At 37.8% G+C, this 17445-nt stretch overlaps 1 protein-coding gene across 4 annotated transcripts in view; it reads left to right on the top strand.

The window, feature by feature from the left end:
- The window catches only part of ADGRV1 (adhesion G protein-coupled receptor V1), a 280553-nt gene that overhangs the window by 114220 nt on the left and 148888 nt on the right, over positions 1–17445 (top strand). For all 4 annotated transcript variants that reach the window (XM_060761771.2, XM_067464543.1, XM_067464544.1 and 1 more), the window contains 9 exons: positions 1352–1469; positions 4052–4175; positions 6091–6229; positions 7460–7645; positions 8371–8603; positions 9801–9949; positions 13165–13366; positions 13834–14053; positions 16011–16250. In XM_060761771.2, coding sequence (XP_060617754.2) covers positions 1352–1469; positions 4052–4175; positions 6091–6229; positions 7460–7645; positions 8371–8603; positions 9801–9949; positions 13165–13366; positions 13834–14053; positions 16011–16250 — 1611 coding nt within the window. The remainder of the gene's footprint in view (positions 1–1351; positions 1470–4051; positions 4176–6090; positions 6230–7459; positions 7646–8370; positions 8604–9800; positions 9950–13164; positions 13367–13833; positions 14054–16010; positions 16251–17445) is intronic.

The raw sequence follows: 17445 nt of genomic DNA, 5'->3' as shown, positions 1-17445 counted from the left end.
TGTTCTTTTCTTGGTACTTACCTGGTTTTTTGAGGATCACAGAATGGCGCGGGGAGAGGAATTTATGTCTATGCCAAACAATTTTGAATACTATATGACAGACCTATAAAGACAACTTCTTATTGTATTAATTGATGTTAAGATAGTGTACTTGTGCAGCTTAAATGACTCCAAAAATAGGTAGGGAGATTTCTTCAAAATCATTTGTGTAGTGATATAACTGGCACAACTTTAAGTCTATTATTTACTTTATTTATTTATTTACTTTGCTTATATACCGCTGTATCTCAAGCCCGAAGGTGACTCACGGCGGTTCACAAACAGTAAAAACAGTAGAAACCCATACAACATATAACAATTGACTTAACACATTATCCATAAATTACCAATAAGCAATTACAATGCACAATTATTACGAAAAACAACTGTACCCAATCTTCTCATCATCCAAGCGTAGTCCAGGTTCGTCGTCCATTGTTCCATTCCTATGTTCCATTACCAGATTGTACTAAATTACTCAAACGCCTGCACAAACATCCAGGTCTTCACCTTTTTGCGGAATACCATTAGAGATGGTGCTAGTCTAATGTCCGTAGGAAGGGCGTTCCACAGCCGAGGAGCCACCACCGAGAAGGCCCTATCTCTCGTCCCCGCCAGCCGAGCTTGAGAAGCAGGCGGGATCGAGAGCAGGGTCTCCCCGGAAGATCGCAAAGTCCTGGTGGGTTCATAGGCAGAGATGCGGTCAGATAGGTAGCTACCAGAGAATATCTGTGTCCTTTTCTTCCTGATGTTTCTGTGAACATTGGACATTGCTGCTTCTCTTTAGGAGGGAATTGAGGAGGGAGATTTCTAATTAGGTGCCCTGAGACCCCACGAGGAGAAAGGGTGGGTTAAAAATAAAGTTTTATTATTATTTTATTATTTACTTGATAAGTAGATAATTGAGGGCGTATGATAATTTAATGCAAAGTTATATTCAACAAGAAAAAAATCCACATTGATTTGTTTAGGGTCAAAAATCACTCCCATTAAGTCCTCATATTCTGTAAAGAGAGTCTTATGATCTCAGGTTGCTTTTAATCAAGTAGAAGGCAATTATTATTATTATTTGAATGCAGGGGTGATTTGGATGCAATATTCCTGCTTCTTGGCAGGGGGTTGGACTGGATGGCCCATGAGGTCTCTTCCAACTCTTTGAGTCTATGATTCTATGATTATTAATAACCATTATTATAATTAATGATAATATTTTATGTATAAATCTGTTGAGTGACACACACACACACATATCTAATCTGTCAGCAAACCATATGACAGATTTAAAATGATCAAATGTTCCATTCTAATGCAGATGGACTCCCAGAAAACCATAGTTCTGCAAGCAATTCAAGATGTGCTGTTAGAAGGTGATGAAAGCTATACAGTTCAGCTGCTATCTACTGATGACACAGAGATATCACCAATAAATGGTAAATACTAGACCCAACGTTTCCAAATGAGGATGTGTTTAGCTACCATCAGTGTTTGGGTTATAAGGGAAACTGAGGCCCATCTATACTGTCATATAAAAATCCAGATTATTTGCTTTCTTTTTTAAAAAAATATTTTTATTTATTTTATCATAATTCAATACATTTGTTATACAGCGCATGTTTTACTGCAGATACATAATATTCAATACAATCTACCATACATTAACTTTTGGTATCTATTGTTATTTTTATGCTTAGACATATTATTTATCATATTACCACTGTGCTCCCCCCTCCCCCCCCAAGCCGCTGCTTTTATATCGGTCCAAAATTTCAATTCTTTTTGTGGAAGTAACTTTCCATCTTTCTTTATTAATCCATTTTCAATAAATTTTCTCCATACATCATAAAAATCACTTTGTTTCCATATATCTCTTTTAACTTTTAATATACATGTCAGTTTATCTTTTATTGCCAATTTCCATACTTTCTTATACCACTCTTATGTTTGTATATTTATTTATTTTTTCCAATTCTTTGCTATAAGCAATCTTGCTATTGTTAATAAATTTGTTATCCCATCTTTATCCCCCTTTTTAGTTTTTTTTACTATATAATTATAATAAAGCTATACTAGGACTAACCAACCAACCATACCAGGACTGCTTTCAACAGGATTATATCACAGTGCAGACTGACTCCCATAATCCAGTTCAAATCAGATAATCTGGCTTATATGGCAGTGTAGTAGGGGCCATAGTCAGCCCAATCCCCTATTTTTAAAAGGCTCTTGGATTACACAGAGGCATGAAGATTAGGCTAAAATTTGTAGGCTGAAAATGTGGAATTTACACAGCTCAATATTTAACACCCTCCCCCCCCCCCAAAAAAAGATTTAACCCCGTAATTCAACTGAAAAATATATTTTATTGCTATTTCTGATTATGATTACATTTAGTTGGCATGCTCAATTTTCCTTAACAGGGTTTTGCTGACTTGTAGAGAGCAATGTTATGAAAATGCTTGAACTGCAAAATATTGGTTTCAGTGTTCATAACATCGTTTACTCTGGTATATCAGACTTCAGTGGAGAAATCATACTAAGTGCAGACCTGGCTTGCCAAGATGTCCAGGGTATAACACTAGACAAGCTGAATGCCTTTCCTGCTTAAGGGGGTTTGGAAATTACATAGAATTACTGTGGCCTAACTAAGTGTTAGCATTGCAACCATGTTCCTTGGCTGGAAATAATTTTGTTAAGACATGAATCTATTCTGCCCTCATCTAGTGTTCAAGTCAATTGTCTGCATTACAAACAAGCTGTCAAACTCTTTCTTAAACCCTAAACACCTTCCTTGCTCTAATCAATGAACACGTGCTTACTGAAAAATAAAGAGTAGCCACCTAATCACTTTCATTAAATACTACTGAGCCATGCAGTTAAGAAATGGCAACTTACTGTGTCCATCACATGGCGTAGACGTCAAGTGTAGGGTAGAGATATCTTGGCATCTAAAAAGGATTGCAAAGGGCTATCTTTTCAGATGGTTTCTAAACTGGTTGGCAAGTGACTTTTTTTTGCAAATTATCCAGATAGAGATGGCCAAAATAACCAATTCTTTCATGTGATGATACTTGTCATTCTCAGCTTTAAAATGATATGGTTATGCAATTTGTGGGAGGATCCACAATGCCCCTTTAGAGAAAAAGTTTCACAATTACCTTGTGCTCACAGAGGAAGGTAGATTAGCAGTATGTTGTATTCCTTTCTGTCTCATGCACTTTCTCGGGGTTTGCCTTCCACCCTCCCTCTCTCCCTCTCTCCCTTCCTTCCTTCTTTCCTTCCTTCCGTCCATCCGTGTGTTGTGTTAACTCCTCCTCCTCTCCTTTCCCTTCCTCCTTTGGTCTTGCAACACGGGGAATGAGAGAGAGAGAGAGAGAGAGAGAGAGAGATCATTGAGAAACTAGAGCAAAATGTGCTATAGCAGGATGTCCCTACTATAGCACAGAGTTTTTGCAGTTGAATAATAAACTTTTTCCATATGCTTGTGATAGAACCAATTAGGAAATGACAATTATAACCCAGGAACACAAATCATAGTCCAGGAGAGGCAGTGTTTCTTTTCACAAAGAAAACTGGGGAGGGACAGTGGGCGGGAGCAACTCTCTACAATATGATGGCAAATCAACTGAGAATTCCCGAATAAAATGGATAGTTTGCTAGTGTCTCATGGAAGCAGGAAAATCACCCATTTAATTTCAAGACGGAAGTATGCCTGAGCTGTATGGTAAACCTACTCTTCCAAACCCATGACATGTTCAGTGGGATAAAGTCTTAAGTTATAAGATAAAGGACAATTGAAATACTCTGGTAGAATGACATGTCAGTTGCAAATTGCTATTTTTTAGAAAATGATTGCAATAATAATGAGCACCATAATGAGAACTTAGTTGTGTCATATGGCTATGACATAAATAATGGCTTTTAATATTAATATTTATGAATTACATTGCTTTCAATAAACAAATTATGAGTAATGCCACAAAGTTTTTATTAGCAAATGGTTTTGTATTCATAGGTATAGCAACTATCACTATATTGGGAGATCGTGGAGCTTCTGGGATTGTTGGGATAGCTCCATCATCTACACATGTCCTAATAGGAGAACCTGTAGGAAAGTATAATGGGACTGCTTTTATTGGGTAAGTATATCTCTAAGTTCTTTTATTTAGTTTTGAAATACTGTTGAGATATTTAAGCATTTGTTTGCAAAGAATAACATCCCATCTTTATTTAAATTACCATATATGCTTGATAGTATTTAATAACTTCAAACTTTTTTGATAAAAGGCCATCAACTAATAGGAATGCTGGTTTTCTTATTTTTTGTTAATTGTGGATAAATTGCTGAAGAATGCAAGTAGTTCCCATTAGTCTCATTGGATGTTTGGATTATTATCAGTTATCAGCCTCTGGGCATGATGGTTGGTGTTTTGTGTGTGTGTGTCAGGAGCAACTTGATAAACTGTAAGTCGCTTCTGGTGTGAGAGAATTGGCCATCTGCAAGGACATTGCACAGGGAATGCCTGGATGTTTTGATATTTTGCCGTCCTTGTGGGAGGCTGGTTGGGTAATTATGGGAGTCATTAACCAAAAAATAATAATGGAAAGTTATGAATTATTGCCTTTTAAACCAAACACAATTATACATGCACATATAAATGGAAATCATGTCTCTTTACTTGGCCACAGTAGTCCACGCTCTGGTTACATCCCGTTTAGACTACTGCAACGCTCTCTACGTGGGGTTGCCTTTGAAGACAGCTCGGAAGCTCCAACTAGTCCAACGTGCAGCAGCCATGATACTAACAGGAGCGGAGCGCAGGGAGCATACAACTCCTTTGCTGCACCAGCTCCACTGGCTGCCGATTTGCTACCGGGCTCAATTCAAAGTGCTGGCGTTGGCCTTTAAAGCCCTAAACGGTTCTGGCCCAAGCTACCTATCCGAACGTATCTCTGCTTATGAGCCCACCAGGACTCTAAGATCTTCTGGGGAGGCCCTGCTCTCAATCCCGCCTGCATCACAGGCACGGCTGGCGGGGACGAGGGACAGGGCCTTTTCTGTGGTGGCCCCTCGGCTGTGGAACGCCCTTCCCATGGACATTAGATCAGCCCCTTCGTTAATGGTGTTTCGAAGAAAACTAAAAACCTGGCTGTTCGAACAGGCGTTCGGTTAAACAATTGCAATGTACACGATGAATATAGGAAATGGAATTATGGAAGATGAATTGGATCACGATTCTAGTTACGAGACGTTAATGTGTTGTTATTGATGTGTCATTTTGTATATTATGCTGTTAATGGTTTTTAAATTTTGTATGCTGTTGGATTGACTTTTGCTCTTGTTGTAAACCACGTTGAGTCGCCTACAAGGCTGAGAAATTGCGGTATACAAGCAAAGTAAATAAATAAATAAATAAATTTACAAACATCTATGATTCTGTACAAAGAAAAGATTATCCATTATGTGGGAAGAGTGATAGCCTTTATTAGAATAAATAATTATATTATAAAATACAATTTGACTTCTGTTTCTAATCAGTCTAGGACATTTTGAATGCCGATGCTATCTTTCTCCACTGTATTTAGTGGATAACCAGCATTCTGGTCTACTGAATAATTTTATATTAGAAGTCAAGCCAACTACAGAATATTCCTACAGTAAATGTAGTTGTGGAATCAACACAGGACTAATAGCAGAGGTGACAAGAAATGATAGCTTCAAATGCTCATGACAATAGGTGCTTCTTCTATCAATTCCTTTCCCCATGTTTATTTGAAGCTACCATTGCTCATGAACCTGAAAACTAGAAATGCTTTAGAATACTCAGTTTATCTGAAGATCAGATTACTTGTATGTCCAGCCTAAATCATGTAAATGCAGCAGTCTATGATACAATGATTGCAATAGACAATTGTCCTTTCAGAAGATGTCAGTTATTTTTTTAAGAAAACAGTTCTGCCTAGGATTAGTTGCTTTATTTTTACTTGAAGGCATTTGAAGGACAAAAACAAATCGTGTTTGAAATATGACCATGTCCCTGTTGTTGTTTGCAGGATTGTACGTGGGCCAGGGATTTCTGGAGAAATCACAGTCTTTTGGAATATAACCCCACCCGATAAGAAGGAATTTGCTGAGATATCAGGAAATTTTACCATGAGAGACAAGCAGTCTGCTGCCATTGTAATGATACAGGTATGGACTATACTGTTCTTGTAGTGGTGACTGTATGTTATAAATGCTGAGCCCAACTGTGTGTATGTCTGAGGCGGGTGAACACAATAAATAGAAATCCCAAAGACCTGACCATCTATCAGAGGCTGCCCATGATGAGATATACTCACAAAAACAGGTAATGGGCTTTACTTCCTCTTTCATAAAACTAGAACACATGTTCATCTATTGAAGCAGAACAGTTAGTGATTAAGAGCTGATAAAAGGATGCTTGGCTTCACACAGTTCATAGTTCCAGTGCAGAAGTGACAACTTTGATGATGTTTTTCTTGTCATTTCTGTGCCATGACATTTATGGTGCAGTACAAAAATAAAACACACAGTCTTGCCAAAGCCATATATAGAGCAAGAGAGAATGAAAAGGGAGGGAGGATAGGAATAATTCACTTCACTTTTATTTTGAGCAACGGAAGAATGGAAGCCAAAGCTATTTTGCTAATATCTTTATAAATTCCTGTTTGTCCACCACTCTAATAAATACATATTTTAAGTGATTAGCCATATCTTTCCCTGATTCAGAATAAACTAATTGAAATCATCTACTTAAATAAATAAATCTAGTTACAAGGGAATACTTTAATGTAGGATGGCTATTTGCAATTCCCATATTAGTTGATGGTGAACATGAGATGGCGGATTCAGCTGTATGTATCTCCTCCTAGTGGACTTCCTATGGGCAGCTACTTGACTTTTGAACTAGAGGAGACTTTGGTGTGATCTAGAATGGCTCTTCTCATGGTTTTAACTCATTAGATGGGAAAGTTGTATGTTACATCTTCTTACATGACAGTATACAATGATGCCATAGTACCACCTACTCCTTGAGTCCTGGCAGCACAATCAATAACTAACCAGTGTCTAAATGTATCAGGTATCCCTGCAGGCAGGGATGTGATTTTTTTATATTTTCCTATATGCTTCCTATAGCAAATAAGGAACATTTTCGAGTATGGGAAGAAAAAGCTGTAAAAAATAGCAGCAACATGGATGATGGTCAAAAGTTCTGCAGAAGGTGTGTACATGTGTGTCTTCAGTGGCTGAGAGATTGGAGTTCAGATGGGTACACATTTCACTGCAGAATGCTACCTTTCCATTTATGTGACTATTTGACACTCCTTTTAGGTTAGCCTCTTTTCTGGTGTGGTTGCTGATGACACGATAAATAAATAAAGCCTCTTTTCTTTACTTTAGGCTCTAGATGATGATCTTCCCGAAGAAAAACATTACTATCAGTTTCACCTCACTGGTATCAGCAATGGAGGGATCATCAATGAGTCCACCAGCACAGCCTATATCACAATGGCTGCCAGTGACATGCCCTATGGGCAGTTTGCATTTTCCCAGCAACTACTCCAGGTGCCAGAAGAGGAAAAATGGGTATGTGGAGATTAAATCTGAATTATTTTAAGTTTAATGCCATCATATACTACCCAAACATTTCTAGAAAGCTCATGGTAGTAGTGTGCTTGAGTTCTATTTTGATTTATCAGAGATGTGTCACTTAATTAATCTAATTTTAGAAAAGAGCAGGTTTTCTGAGCTAATAGGAACACAAGTTTGAGGAAGTCTGTACATAAACCAAGTATGATGTGGTCCCAGAACTTGTTTTCCTTCTTCTTTATCATATAGAAATTCATCTGCAGATTTTGGTCTAGCTCCTGGCCTTTCTGCTTGCACTACAACCCAAAAATTATATCTGGTTTGGAGGCAACATCTTTCCGTTCAGTCTTACTTATGTTGCCTTGAGTCTCATTTTGGCGGGTGGATGGTGGGGATTATATCAATCCAATAAATAAATAAATAGGGATTACAGAAGAAACTATTGCTCATCTACAGAAAACAGGGTCATTACTATGCATGTTATGACATAAATACACATGGTTTCTCTGCATTTGTACATATGCATTTTTCCGACAGTTAGTGCTCATCTCTTACTACAGATTTTGCAACAAATATGCCTGCCAAATTGTTTTTTAACTAAGAATGTTTATACTATTTACCATAATTAAGTACAAAAACCAAATCATTGATATGTTTAATTAAATGTAGTATGTTTGGGAAAATACTTTGATGAATCCCTAAGAAATATTTGTTTCCAACAGGCAAATGTCACAGTTGTCCGTTCACGTGGATATTATGGGCAAGTTTGTCTCTGGTACCAGATACAGAACGGAACAGCAGTGCAAGGCATGGATTTTTCTGCTTTGTCGAGAGAACTTACATTTAAATCTAATGAGACTTCTAAAATGATTTATATTGAAATCTATGATGATGAACTTCCTGAAGGTCCTGAGGAGTTTTCAATAGAGCTTCTAAGACTGGAATTACTAGGAAGGTAAAAATATTTTTTTTTTTTAGTATTGGGAAGGTTTAGCCACATGTGCAAAATATGGAATATAAAATGTGCAAAATATGGAATATAAAATGTGCAAAATATGGAATATAACTTAGCAATCCTTGATGTATTAGTTGATTTTATTTCTGAGTTCAATATTAGATTACACAATAGAAATTTATGACTGATTCTAAAGTGGAAACACTATTTTTGTGAACATAGTTTGTTCTGACCAAACAAAAGTGAGATTTAAAGCTAGTACTGCAAACTAGCCATGTGCATGGATTCGTTTTGGATGTTTGACTTCAGCTTGTTCAGAAGCCCGTGATGGCATGGGCTAACCGCAATATTTTTACTGGCACAACAGAACAGTGGTTGTCTCTATCCATTTTACCTGCCATGTCCAGCATTTTTTAAAATTTTATCCATTACATTTGGCCCGGCCTCAGTTTTTAAATGTGTCATGGTGTTACTGTCTATGCTTATTGTTGTTGTTTTAATGTTTATTGTTTTGCTTTATGAGTTTATTTATTGTTGTATTTGTTATGCTGTTGTTTAATTGATGTGTTGGGCCGCACCGAGTCCTTTGGGAGATGTTAGCGGGGTATAAATAAAGTAAGTAAGTAAATAAATAAATAAATAAATAAATAGAAAAGGATCCCAGGAAGTGAGGTTTCTTAAGCCCTTTATTCAACTCAGGTCTCCTCTACAGACAGAAGGGAAAGGATCGCAGAAAGAGTTGTGTCTTAACTCTGATGTTTTTAATCCAGGTCTTAGTGAAGGATATGAGGACAAACAATGCCTAAAATTATGGGAAGAGGAGCCTGGGAAGTACCCCCCCCCCCCAAAAAAAAAATAATAATAATGAGCCAGATAGAAAATTAATCTTTCAGTTTACTGGATTGAAAATGGATTTCTGTCCTCCTGAATTCAGGAGCTTCCTGAAAAACAGATTGGGACCCCCATCAATATCTGGGACACCAAAAAGGGATCACAGTTTACCCAGATTGCACAAGCCTACTGCAAACCCAGGCTCATTCTCATAATACCAAGCAACATACAGTAGTTGTTGTAATGTTTGATCTAAGTCAAGTTACAATAGGACAAAGGCAGAGGAACCCAGGAATCAGAAGATTTAGCCTAATTAATTTATTTTTGTCTAACATCTTTCTATTTTCCCCTACATGGCTTTGCAAGTGGATTTGATTTTACAATGAAAGAATATGGACTGCAAATTGACCAGCCTCCTGAGATAGGTAATGCTTCAGCAATGAGAGTCATTATATCTAAAAGTGACAATGCAGAAGGAATAATTGAATTTGATCCACTGTATACAAGTTTACAAGGTAGGTTAAGACTTAGCATACTATTGTTTTATTTAGAGTCATTTTCAATTAATTCATCATTATTTATGATAGTTGCAGAGCATGGGTGAAGGCATATGGCATGCTATCTTTATTAGGCTGATTTGATCAGTACTTGAGTGGAAGTTTGCTTGGGAACCAGATACGCTCTTGACCTTTCTGATGGAAAAAGCAGATTGTTAATAAATAGCACTGCCTACTTAACATCCTGTAATTTACAGGTTATTATCTAAAATTCTTGGGGGCAGATATATTCTATGTTTAGGATTGTTTTGGATTTTGAAGTGTTTGGATGTACAAGATGACTCTTTTTGGAAAAGGGAACCAAGTCTAAACATTAAATTCATTTATGTTTCATATACATCTTATTCATATAACCTGGAGTTAATTTTATATATCTTTTAAAATAATCGTGTGCACAAGGAAGCAGTTTTGTACACTGAACTATCAGAAGGCAAAGGTGTCACTATCTATCTTCTCATTATGTTCATAGTTTTTGATTTAGGGACATTTTTGAATTTTGAATTTTGAATAAGGGATGCTCAATCTGTATCACATTTTCACTTTCAGTGGCTTTTATTCTGTTAACTCTCTGAATGTCAGTAGCATACAAAAATATACATAAATATATCTCTATATGACAAAAAGACATTAAAAGATTTGTGTGTGTGTATTTTCTTCAGAGTCCGATGACACTTTTTTCTGTTTCTTACTTTCCCCTTTCTCATTTACCTGCTGACTGGCTCATATACACTAGCCCTTGGTAATCTGTACTGCTAAAGTACACTCTTTTCTCCCTATATTGTATCTATCATGTGATAAGGATTTCTTTGCTGAAGAAAGAAGGTTGATAGGCCCAAAGATATTTTGTATATAATATGGCAAATTGATATATATGAAGAACAAATTTCTTCCATGCTGAGCTCAATAGCTTATGTCAAACATATGAATAAACAAAAAGTAATCATGCATGGGTCTTCCATATTACATTGTTGCCTCACTTATCATGGAGGTTATGTTCCAGGACCACCTGTAATAAGTGAAAAACTGTGTAGTAGGGTTGCCCCCCCCCCCCCTTCCCTTCTTGCCTTTTTTACCTTCCTCTTCCTCCTCCTCATCGCCACCGGGGTTTCTTGACACCGCTTGGTCCCTGTGATTGAGGAGGCAGCAGAGGTGTCATGGGGCCCCGGTGGTGGTGAGGAGGAGGAAGAGGAAGATAAAGAGGACACCTCTTTACCTTTCTCTTCCTCGTCGCCGCCAGGGCCGCTTGCTGCGGAGGCAACATGGGGCCCAAGTGAGGGCAAGAGGCCCAGGCGGACAAGGAGGAGAAGGAAGAGGAAGGTAAAGAGGATGAGGTGGTGGCTCTTTTTCCCTCCTTGCTATAGTGTTCCCTTGCTACATATATATATATATATATATATATATATATATATATATATCCACGAAACAGCAAGTCCGCAGTAAGTGAACCACGAAACAGAAAGGGAATGCTGTAGTTTCTGTCTATATAAAATGAGTGTTTATTTTTGGTGTAGAGAACACATGGTTCTTTGAAAATTAGACTGAAGGCTGTGTTGAAACAGGCAGTCATTAAGCAAAACAAAGGCAAGCACATGTGCTTGTACCCTGTGTTTGTTGTATAGCTTCTCACACATCAGAAGAAGTGTTTAGCATTTCCCTGGGAGTAGCAGGGTGACTGATTCTCATTCTCTTCATCAAGCATTTAAAAATAAAAGCTGGGAGTCAGGAATCCCTTACAATTGGGTGGAGAATGTGTGATCCTCTCGATGTTCCTCATGGTTAAGCTATGTGGGCAACATGCTGTCAAATGAGAGCTTGAAGGGCACTCAACATATTGACATTCTCCCAAAAATCAAATAAATTTCTGTTCTTGGCTAAAATCAAGAGTGAAAGGATATTCAATTTGTCCTGAGCTAAAAGTCAAATGAGTAGGTCTTCCAATCTATCAAGGTTTTTCACTTGGCCCACAAAATATCTTGGAGAAATCAGGGTCTTCTATGAGCTTCTTCCATAAGCTCTGCAAACTCCTCGAAAGGTCTCTCCCCAGTTTTCAGTTACTTGTCAGAGTAAGTGGAGAACAACCTCCACCAACACTTTCATGTTTCAGCAACAGAGTTCTGGTCATTATCTCCAGGATCAACAGTATGTCTTTCCATACCAGATCTTTGGGAAAGAAAGCAGAAGGGAATGAGTATACAGGGGACACTTGGTTCCACGCCAGTCTATGAATAACAAAATCCATGGATGATCAATTAGATCTCCGGTTTATATGAAAGTCTTATTGATTGAATGTGTGTGTGTGTGAAAGTATATTTGTCTGTCTGTCCAACCATCTGTCTATGCTAGGCATGGGCGAATTGACCCTCCAGGTGTTTTGGACTTCAACTCCAGAAATCCTGGCTAGTTTGCTGGCTGTTAGGAATTGTGGAAGTCCAAAACACCTGGAGGGCCAGTTGGCCCATGCCTGGTCTATGCTGCAAAGGCTATTGCTAGGTGATAATCCACTGGCCCTTTGTGATGTCACTGGATTGGCTATTGCTAGGTGAAGGATTAGCTGTTTCTAGGCAAAGTGGCCTTCTGATGTTACTAGGGTAGAAAGGTGACATGTATATGAGGGGAAGTGAGGAAGGAAGAAAAGAACCACAAAGAGAACCATGTTGCTATGGAGACATTTTGAGGTCCTCTCCGAACTGAAAAAGGGAAGAAGTAGAGAGTTAAGATAGAAAGTAAGAAAAAGAAAGAAGGAAAAGAAGGGAAAAAGGAAAGAAAGAAGGAAAGGGAAGGAGGGGGAAGAAAAAAGGAAGGAAGGAAGGAAGGGAGAGAAAGGAAAGGGGGAAAGGTATGAAGGGAGTGAAAAAGAAAGAAGGAATGAAATCAGGGAGGGGGCAGCCTGTCTGACTCCTGAGCAATGCTGGGTAATATGCTAGTTGATTATAATTTTAGACCAGTAACATTTATACTCAGTGATAAACATAAGCAAGTGCTTACAGGCATCTCATTGAAAAATACATGAAAAAATGCTGCACATGATAGGTTTTCAGTTGATCTAAAATAGTCCTTATGTTCTTAAGATTTTAATGATCTTATCCTACTTTACGATTTCCTATATGTGTGAGCACAAGGTTGTTACATGTAAACATGCAATTTAAGAAAACACACTGATCCATTGTTTGTAGTGGAAGAAGATGTTGGGATGATAATGATTCCAGTAATACGAAGACGTGGGAATTATGGCTATGTGACTGCAGATTTCATGTCTCGAAGTATTTCAGCACTTTCTGAAGGAGTTGACTACAACATAGCAAATAATACAGTCATTTTTCATGATGGCCAAAACCAGAGCTTTATCAGTATTTTAATCATAGATGACGATGAAAGGTAATTATATTAAAGATTTCTATTTCATTCATTATCCAGTGACACTTCAGCGATACTATGTCATTTAAGCAGAGCTGGAAGTAGAAAATTGATAAGGCACCAAAAATATAAGATTATTGTTGGCTATTTGAAAAGTAATCTCGATTTTCAAAAGTATAGCAATATACATAGAAACAGGTGAGAAAGTTAATATAGCAACCTGTTATCCAGTTATTAAGGACTTTTCCATGTTTTTAAAAATACAGGAACACATTGTAGTTGCACATATAAACGCAGAGCATTCTGAACTATGTTAAATTCAGACTATACACTATCGGTGACTTCTCTTGGGTGAAATTTACAAAATTAATCTTGAATTTTATGTAAATGTTGATGTCAAGCAAGTGTGTATTCCAGATTTCAGTGGCATTTGTATGGAAGCATCGTGTTTGGTAGCTAAAATGATTTTTTTGTTATATTTGGAACAGAGAATACGCTGAGCTGTTTGAAATCCAATTAACAGGAGCCAGTGGGGGAGCAGTACTTGGGCTCCATCTAGTGACCCAAATAACAATTGCCAAGAGTGATTCCCTACATGGAATTGTTCGATTCCTCAACCAAAGTAAAATAATTCTCCCAAATCCTGATGTAACATTGACGCTGTCCTTGGTGCTGGAAAGAACTGGAGGATTAATGGGAGATTCTCAGGTATGCTTTCCCTCCTCTCTTCATGTTTTCCTTGATAGCAATGGTTTTAATTGAAAATCACATGTTTTAGAAATAATGAGACACAATTTGTGGTCCTTTGTTTAAGCCTTCCATAAGATGTTGTTGATGTTGTTGTTATATTTATACCCTGTTTTATCTATGTTACTGAATATTATTCAGTTTAAGGATAATTTCTTCACTTCATCAGCAATATCTGACAACACTGAATACTTTAAGTTTCCTTTCCAAGTCATAATGAGATGGAAATAGCCCTACCAGTATCTGTGTCCTTAGATTCTGAATTACATCACCACCAACTTGAATGGACTGGATCTAAATTTTTCCCCAGATTTTATTCCCCCTGTTCTTCTGAGTGCTGCTTTCTACTTATATTAGTATATCCTCAGCTATAAAAGTGACCAAGCTTATACTAATAATAGCTGGTGTGGATATTGTATTTGTTAATAGGTGATTTATAAGTAAAGAGCTAATAACAAATTATAAGAATTCATTGTTAATAAATTGTACATTTTAGTCTACTTTATAAATAGTTTGACTATCTTCATAGGCCAGTTGAGGTAAATAATGCTTCCTCTTTTGCAGAGGCTCTGATTCAATTATCACAAAGTTTCATTTGAAAGCCTAAGGCAAAGACACAGAGGGATAGCATTTCATACGGAATGGCTTCAGGATTGAAATTCTAAAATGTTTTGTGTTCAAATACTTGAGTCTTCATTGTGGGGCTTATTTCATTTGTCAGAATCTTCTTCTTTGTAGAATCCTTCACACTTGAATACATAGTCACCTGGCTCTCTGCCTTCCTTCAAGCAACAAGGAAGGAACTATTATTTCAGTATGGATTTGGCCTAAGCAGTAGCTATATGTTCCCTAACTTATTTATTAAGGTTGTTTATACAGACATACAACCAAAAACAAAAAAGGGGGAAAGAAATAAAATACACATTATAAGACATTAATACAACACTTGAAGCACAGTCAATATGTGTGTTCCCAGTCAATTAGGCTGATTAGCTGACAAGTCCAGCAACAACATGCTCCCACCAGGAGTCTGCCTTGTAGCCAGCTAGGTGGTTCTGGTTGACCCTCTCACTGCTAACCAATCCTTCAGCTGGCTCTCTCAGCACCAGCTGGTGTAATAGTTCCAGAATGACCAGTATTCACCCAGAGAACTGACCCTCCACCAATACAACACACAACACATTAAAATAGAAGTCCACCCAGGCCTTGTAAGCTCAGCTTTATAATAGGAGCCTCCTTGCAGTTGCTGAACCACACCCAGCTGGAACATGTTGGGGCTGCTGGCTGCTCACAAAAAGTCCCAAAGAGCAACCTGGAGATGTTTATTGCCTCTTCACGACAGCCACAGCAGACTCAGTCCCTGCCAGGCCCGTGGGCTCACATTTATAGTAGAAGCCTCCTTCAATTGCTGAGCCACACCCTGCTGGAATAGGCCTGGGGCTACTGGCTACTCACAAGGAGTCCCAAAGAGAAGGCTAGAGATGTTCAGTGCTTCTTCACAACAGCCACAGCAGACTCAGAATGGATAATACAGCTGCTGGGAATTTGTTGTCTGGTTGCCACCATTTGAAGATTCAAACTGCATTGAATAGTCAGTGTAAATGGGGCATAAGTGCTTATCAAATCAGTTAAACTATTAGCCACGTTTTTCCTACAAATACCCATAATCCTTTATCCCTCTTGAAGTGGATGTCCTTGTTAACATCTCTTAGATACTATAATTTTTCATCTCAATCATGACATGTTTTAGATACTACGGCATTTATTTATTTATTTATATCCTTCTTTTCTCCCATGAGTGGGACTCAAAGCGGCATACATGGCTAAAAAAGCAAAATAACAATGCATAAAAAATTCAACAAAACATCATAAACCACATACTAACAAATGCTACACTTGAAAAATATGTCTTCCACAGATTAATTGGGACATTTTAGGACCTAATTCAGAGGTCATTTTGCCTGCTCTAAACAGTGACATTGGTGACCCAGTGAATGGATCATTTTATTTTGAAGAGGCAGAAGGAGGTCTGAGAAGCATCCATTTGGAAATTTATCCTCATGACGAAGTAGAAGTTCAGGAAACTTACATTATTAGACTGAATGCTATGAAAGGTGAAACTGAAGTGGATTCCAGGGCTGCCAACATTACACTAACAGTAAGTAATATTTATTTTGTTCTTTATAATGTATATAGAGCTTATTGAAAATGAATGTTTGAGTCCCTCCCCTTTTTTCCTGACTGTGAGCAAGCAGTTGCTCAAAGCTTTGTGGCAATATAGTTGAAGAAAACCATGCTGGTATTTCATCTCAGGAAATAGTTGGGAGGTTCATCCTACGATACTCAGCCATCCACTGCTGTGATTATCGTATGCATCATGTAATTTTTCTTGGACTGTTTTTTCTTCCCTTTTCTTTTCTACATAGCCCAGAGCAAGTAAATGATTTTCCTTAATTTTACAATTGCTAAATATTTCTTCCCTCTGGCTGCATCTAACCTGCCCAACATTTAACTTGCTCGTCTGTGCTTGGTGTCACATCCACAATTCTTAACAAGCAGTGTGTGGATTTAATCGCTTTAGTCATAAAAAATCCCTCTATCACAGTTAAGATCCTTCTATACCAAAATGCCAAGTTGTTTTCATTGCAAATTTAAAACAATAATCAATTATGGTGTTTACATTTTGTTTGTTAAATAAGCGTATCTGCTTTTGTACATAGTTATTTGACCCTGCTTTATTTTGTTATAACACTGAACTGTATCTGTGATCTATAATTGACAGAAACCTTATTGTTTTACTAGAAATTATTTGAATTATTTTTGAATGCCCCCCCCCCCCTTTCTTATTGTAGATTTGGAAAAAACTGTGGTTTCTCATGTGATAATGTTGTTGTGTGTCATCAAGTTGTTTCTGACCAATAGAAAACCTAAAATAAACCTATCACAAAGTTTTCTTGGCAAGATTTATTCAGAGAAGGATTGCCTTTGTAAGACTTGTCCAAGGTCACCCAGTGGGTTTCCATTCCCGAGCAAGAATTTGAGTCCCAAGACCTCTTTACACTGCTCATTGTGCCACGAAAGGGAAAGTGTGTGGGGCTGCTTGTGGCGCCCTGTGCGCCCTCCCTCCTTCCTCCATCACATGGTGGAGACAGGACAGGGTGCATTGACAGAAAGTATGACAACACATGTTCCCCTGACACTCTTTCTGCCATCATACAGCAAAAGGGGGAAGGAAAATGTGGGTAGATCTGTTGTAGCTACCCAAACTATACATTCCTCCTTGTAGTGGTAGAGAAAGCACCTTTCAGTGATTCCCCTTTACTTCGGAAGGAATATGGGCAGGGTCTGCTGTG

The sequence above is a fragment of the Anolis sagrei genome, chromosome 2, assembly GCF_037176765.1.
Source record: "Anolis sagrei isolate rAnoSag1 chromosome 2, rAnoSag1.mat, whole genome shotgun sequence".
NCBI classification, from domain to species: Eukaryota; Metazoa; Chordata; class Lepidosauria; order Squamata; family Dactyloidae; genus Anolis; species Anolis sagrei.
This window is presented reverse-complemented; position numbering and strand designations above follow the sequence as displayed.